We start from the raw sequence: 6,934 nt of genomic DNA, 5'->3' as shown, positions 1-6,934 counted from the left end.
GAGGTGGGATTGGGAGAGGGGGAGCGGGCTATGGACATTGGGGAGGGGAGGCGAACCATAAGAGACTATGGACTCTGAAAAACAACCTGAGGATTTTGAAGGGTCAGGGGTGGGAGGTTGGGGCAACCTGAGGGTTTTGAAGGGTCAAGGGTGGGAGGTTGGGGGAACAGGTGGTGGGTAATGGGGAGGGCATGTTTTGCATGGAGCACTGGGTGTTGTGCAAAAAGAATGAATACTGTTACACTGAAAAAATAAATAAAATGGAAAAAAAAAAGAGAAGACCAGCATAAGTAACACTTAGAGTTTGTTTTCAAAACCCCTTCTTACATTTTGAGAATATGAATAATTTTCAGACCTCCACTACTTCAACCATGAAATCCAAATTGCTTAGACCAGTCATAGACCACTGTACCCCGGTCACATTGGTGGAATGAATACATGACCTCCATTTAGGCCATTATATTAACACTGGGATGACTAAATTAGAAGTGGGAATGGTTCCTTGTTCTGGGAAAAGCTGTTGAGATATCAGCACGACGTCTGCCAAACAGTTATGTTTCTGCTCATGGGGCGATAGACCTAGAGGAAGAGAGCTGGGCCATATAGAGGAGAGATTCTCTGGTGGAAAGATATCAGGAGCTGTTCAGTCCTTCAGTTATTCTGAGTTGTGATACTAGTAAGGAAAATAGCTCAGAGTAGCATAATGAGTTTTTGCAGACTTATGAATCGTATATTTACTCAGTATAGAAAACATACACTGTTCTGAAGAAGTTGAAACTCTCATTTGACAAGCATGACATTAATATACATATAGAACATAGGAGAAGAAAGAGTCCTCGGAAATAAAAGTAGTAATGTCCCTTCTGGTTGACTTAAAAAAATACAGAAATTGGTGTATTCTCTTAAAGAGTTATGAAATATCGTAACTATGAGGTTCTTGAAGTTTATAATTCCTTCTCCAGTTCAACCAGAGTCACTGCTTGAGGAGCAGTAAAGACTCAAGAGATCCCTGCTTTATGAATCTCCTCGAGTCGGGAACAAAATCATGATCTCCATGGAATTATTCTCCTCACATATACTCACAAAACACCTATGTACACACTCAAATACACACACACACCTACACAGAATTTCATTTTCTCTCTTTTAAACTTAGAATCTGTTATGGAGATAATGAATCCTGGAAATCACTCTACAGTGACTGACTTCATCCTCGCTGGGCTAACAAAGAAACCAGAACTCCAGCTGCCCCTTTTCTTCCTCTTCCTAGGAATCTATGTGGTCACGGTGGTGGGGAACCTGGGCATGATCACGCTGATAGGGCTCAGCGCTCACTTGCACACCCCCATGTACTACTTCCTCAGTAGCTTGTCCTTCATTGATCTCTGCCATTCCACTGTCATTACTCCCAAAATGTTGGTGAACTTTGTGACAGAGATGAATGTCATCTCCTACCCGGAATGCATGACTCAGCTCTATTTCTTCCTCATTTTTGGTATTGCAGAGTGTCACATGTTGGCTGCAATGGCTTATGACCGCTATGCTGCCATATGTAATCCCCTGCTTTACAATGTCATCATGTCTTCTCATTTCTGCCTCTGGCTCACAGTAGGAGTTTATAGTTTGGGCATCATTGGATCTACAATCCACACGGGCTTCATGATGAGACTCCTTTTCTGCAAGAGCAATGTGGTTAACCATTATTTCTGTGATCTCTTCCCACTCTTGGAGCTGTCCTGTTCCAGCATCTACGTCAATGAATTACTGGTCCTAGTCTTGAGTGCATTCAACATCCTGACTCCTGCCTTAACTATCCTTGCCTCCTACGTCTTCATCCTCTCCAGCATCCTCTGCATCCGCTCCACTGAGGGCAGGTCCAAAGCCTTCAGCACCTGCAGCTCCCACATCTCAGCTGTGGCTATCTTCTATGGATCTGCTGCCTTCATGTACCTGCAGCCATCATCTGTGAGCTCCATGGACCAAGGGAAAGTGTCCTCTGTGTTTTATACCACCATTGTGCCCATGCTGAACCCTCTGATCTATAGCCTGCGGAATAAGGATGTCAAATTTGCCCTGAAGAAAATTCTGGAGAGTAGAAAGTGTTCAAGAATAGAATCAATATAATGATGTCATGTCAGAAACAGTTTTTTAATTTGCTAATATATGTAACATGTTACGTTTATTGTTCAAATGTTTGGAAATTCAATAACATTCTCCCACATAACACGTCTCCTAAATTCTTCTCCAGGCCATTCCTTGGAAGCTTATTGGAGTGATTATGAGTGGAGAAATATTAAGAATAAAAGCAAATACTCTTGAGTATGAAAGGAGCCTTAGTTTTATTTTTAATGATTACACAAATAATAAGAATGATGATGATGATGATGAAGATAATAGTTGTAACATATGTTATTGAGAGTTTATGAAATATCAGCAAGTGTTCCCAGCACTTTAAGTGAATAACCTTGTTTAATATTTATAGTATTCCCTCAGGGAAGACCCTAGTATTATTTCCCTTTGAAAAATGAGGAAATAGAAGTTTATTTAGTTTGGTTAATTGCCCTGGTCCCAAACATAATAAATGATCAGCCTGAAAAATTGACTCCAGGACCCACAATTTTATTCAGAGTCGTACTTTGGTCCTAGGTGCCTGTAGATAGGCCTAAGACATCCTGAGAATTTCCTTCTATATGTACATCATCCCCAGTTCCCTATGTGACTGATGCTTTCCTAGAATTTCAATACAATTTCCCTTTTATTTCATTTAATACAATGGAAACAATCAAAATCTTTCAAACCTGTACTGATCAAAGTCAGAAAATAGCAAACATGGAGACTCATTGTAGGTTCTCTTTATAGGTTTTCATCATAGAGTTTCAAGTTATTATAGTTGAGGACAACATTTTTTATAAAAGCAGCACAAACAACTTTGTCTTATCTTTATACCAGTGATGCTGCAGCTGAGTATGAAGTAAATGCTATGGAAGCCAAATACCTTGCTCAATTGTGCCATTTTCAGGCAGTTCCTGCTCGTTCACCCGATAATTGAGAAAGAGTTGCCATTTCATGTCAGCTTTTTCTTTGAAACATCTCTTCTGTCCTTCCATATTTTGTTCTTCTGTTTTTGGGCCTTGAACATCTTGTAGGGATGGATTTACATAATATTCTTGAACACTCAGTTGTCCTTTGTCTCTTCCCAGTTCAAACCCTCCACCTCATGGTTGTCAGGTCAACGGCCTGTGTGCTGTGTGCTGACAGAACAAGCCGCAGTGTTTACCGATACTTTCAAAATCTAGGACAGAAAGATCTCTCTTTACCACCTTTGTATTCCATTATCTGTTCATTCAGTGATGTCAAGCATTCATTTTCAAAAAGTCCTCACAGTTTTTATTTGACTTTTTCATCAGTCAAAAAAAAAAAAAAAAAGTGGAAGGGAAAATCGCCAAAATGGCTACAGTTGCAGCTTCTGTTTTCGGCATGAGTCCTAGTCCCGTGCTCTGCCCAACAGACACAAATAGGCTCACGCAGGACAAACAAAAAGAGTCCTGGTGGGTAGACCCTTGAATTACTGGAGCGACAGCTCCTATATAAAATACAGATTAAATGAAAGGTAATGGTCTCTTCAAGAAAGAGGAGAAAAACCTCTACAGACCCAGAAAATCATGTCATATATTGGGTAATAGGTAAAGCTACTAAAAGAGAGAAGTAGACAGAGGACATCTCATGAATCACCTCTGGATCACTACAAGACAACACTCTTTATTTTTTTTTAAATTTTAAAAGTATTTTTATTTATTTATATCAGAGAGAGAGAGAGAGCAAGAGAGCGCACAAGTGGTGTGAGGGGGTGAGCAGAGGGAGAAGAAGAAGCAGACTCCCTACTTAGCAGGGAGCTTGATGTGGGGCTCCATCTCAGGACTCAGGGATCATGACCTGAGCTGAAGTCAGAAGCTTAACCAACTGAGCCACGCGGGAGCCCCCATCACTCCTTGTTCTAGTGATGGGAGCTGCTAAATGTTTTTATTTTATTTTAAATATTTTATTTATTTAACAGAGAGTGATCACAAGTAGGCAGAAAGGCAGGCAGAGACAGAGAGAGGGAAGCAAGCTCCCTACTGAGTGGAGAGCCTAATGAGGGGCTGGATCCCAGGACCCTGAGATCATGACCTGAGCCGAAGGAAGAGGCTTTAGCCCACTGAGCCACCCAGGCGCCCCTGCTAAATGTTTTTAAAGCAGGGAGTGAAACAATTAGTTTTGCAGGTTCGTAGTATCCCACTTAAGGTGGTGTGAAAGATGGGTAGAGAGACACTGAGGCTGAATCAAGACTCCTCAGCAGCCATTTGATTGTTCTAAGCCAGACACTGTATGCAGTGACAGTGCAGCTGGAAGGAAGGAGACGCTCAAGAGATGTTTGACAAGTGGATTGTTCAGACATGGTTGAATCGAGGTGAGCTGAAGGTACAGGAGAGTATGAGGCAGTATGACAGCTGAGAAGATATGACGTATTCCAGAACACACAATTCTCGTTTGGATTACTAGATAGGAGGATGGTAGAACTCTCAAGATGGTGCTCACTAACCCTAGGTAACAATTAGTAGCAACACAACTGGAACATGTAAGCCTTGGTAACATCCCAACTTTCTGTTTCCTCATTTCTCTTTCTTTATATATGTATTCTCTCCGGAATCAGTACATATATCCTCCCAGAATGGAAAATGAGCTTCTATGAATCTCAATAATTTTCATTATTGTACAATGATTTATAGAAAGATCTGTTCATACCCTTCCCATGTCTAACTTTAACCTAGTTCCAGCTCTCTTCCCACTTGTTTGATTCAGCACATTAAGGAAACGGTCTAAGTCTGCTCACCTATAAGGTGGCTTTCTCAGCCCCTAATATTCTCCCATAAAAATCCCAGAATCCTGCAGCCACTGCTGTTCCAAAGCTAAAAGAAGACTTGTGATGTGTGGACATGTGGGACCTTGCTTGCATCTGAAACAAATTATAGTGGGAGGGATTTGCAATAAGAGATCATCTATCACTTTGTTCCTAAGGTGGTCCATAGTCCAGCCACAGTAGAATAGCCTAAGACTTGGTTAAAAATGCATAATCTTAAGCCATACACTATATTTACTATTTCAGAATCTGCATTTGAACAAGTTTCCTGGGTTATTCCTATACATATTAAAGTTTGAGAAGCTTTTAGCAAATGTTGATATCTGATATCAGACTTTAATTTTGATGTCATTGATACGGAGTGCACCCTAGGTATTGAGATTAAAAATAAAACTTTTGATGTTTTGAAATGTGCACCTAAAATGTGCATCTAATGTAACCCAACCTTAAACTCCTTTAAAGAGAATTGAACCTGGTATATTTAGCCATATTTTAAGAATTTCCCTTCTCTTGTGAGCATCCAATTTACCTTGATTCATATTGATATGTTTTCAAATATTCCTGTTTGTGAAAAAACTGTGAAAATATATAAGAAAGAAAAAGCAATATGAAACAGAAATGCTTAATAATAAAATACTTTCTTTAAATGCACAATTTAGCAAGTGAGATTATTAATAACAAGGACTACCAAAAAAGCAAATATTATATCAATATTCTGAATTCTTGCCCCTTAACCTCAAAATTCAATTGTACATAGATTAGACTTTTGAATCAAGTAAGCTTATGACCTACTTAAGCATAAAATAAACATATTTTGTGCAAGGAATTAATGATTTAATTCATTGCTTTAAAATTTGTAACCCTATTCAGCATAGGATACCTTGTCAGTATGTTGCTTGATTCTCTAAATCCTGCTATTCACAGTGGGGACTATGAACCAAAAACCCAGGCTAGGAGTTTGTAAGAAATGCATAAGCTCAAATCCCATTCAGACCTGCTGGATCAGAATCTACATTAAAAAAAAAAAAATCCTCAGGTGATCCTATGAACAAATCTTTAGCGCTAATTGACAAATTCAGAATTGACCAAAGAGTCCCTCTGGAAGGACAAATTAAACAACATACTGGAAAATGACAACTGCAACTGCTTCTTTTCTCAAGAGCTTGTTCCCTGAGACACGGAAATCCTCCAGAGTATTTATCTCCAGGTCATTTGGTGCCTGGCATGCCTACATCTGGGACCAACCTTCAGAGCACAGCAATCTGAACTGTTCAGGGGCCTGTGGAGGGGAGGAGTTTGCTACCCTGAAGCTGGAGAAACACAGATTGGAGACCTACAGTTAGAGGTGCTGGCCGGTGACACAAGCCAGCTTTGAAGGGGGCTCTGAGACCAGTGGCTGTGCCTGGCCTCTCAGCACCGAACGCAGCAGCAGTGCTGCATCCCCAGGACTCCCAGCACCAAGAACGAGTGCATTCTCCTCTTGGCATTGAGGTCTAGGAAGAAGAAAGGTGAGTGTGCTTATTTCAGCCTGTGATCTGAGACCTGCTGAAGTCTGGAAGTAATTACTTTGGAATTTAGGCAAAAATTCCTCAATATATGTATGGATCGACTGGTTCATAAAATGCTATTTCAACCCTTTTATAATGTGCCAAACATTGTGCTCTTGACTTGGGACACGAAGGAGAATACGTTTGATTTGGTCCATCATCGGACTTACAGTGTAGTTCAAGTCTGAAAATGTGCTCTTTGGAAATGGCAGTTTTCTGAGAATTTCATTGAAAGGTCCCATCAATTATAAAGAATTGGAGAACATTTCCATGATGACTTCAATTTAAATGAGATTTGAAAAGAAAAATAACATTTAACATACAACAGAGAGACAAAGGGTTGGTGGAGCCATTTCATGTGAAAAAATAGCAAGTAAAAAGTAGACAGCTGAGGGAGGGGGTTATGGACATTGGGGAGGGTATGTGCTATCGTGAGTGCTGTGAAGTGTGTAAACCTGGCGATTCACAGACCTGTACCCCTGGGGATAAA

General features: G+C 40.3%; 1 protein-coding gene across 1 annotated transcript; it reads left to right on the top strand.

Annotated features, from left to right (window-relative positions):
* The first annotated feature begins 1,164 nt into the window (after positions 1-1,164).
* On the top strand, positions 1,165-2,124 carry LOC123948835 (putative olfactory receptor 8G3). The gene has a single exon (XM_046015963.1). The coding sequence runs from the start codon at positions 1,165-1,167 to the stop codon at positions 2,122-2,124; it is 960 nt and encodes a 319-aa protein (XP_045871919.1).
* The last annotated feature ends 4,810 nt before the right edge of the window (positions 2,125-6,934 follow it).

Source organism: Meles meles, chromosome 8 (assembly GCF_922984935.1).
Source record: "Meles meles chromosome 8, mMelMel3.1 paternal haplotype, whole genome shotgun sequence".
NCBI lineage: Eukaryota > Metazoa > Chordata > Mammalia > Carnivora > Mustelidae > Meles > Meles meles.
Note: the sequence above shows the minus strand (reverse complement) of the source record. Positions and strands in the feature narration are given on the sequence as shown.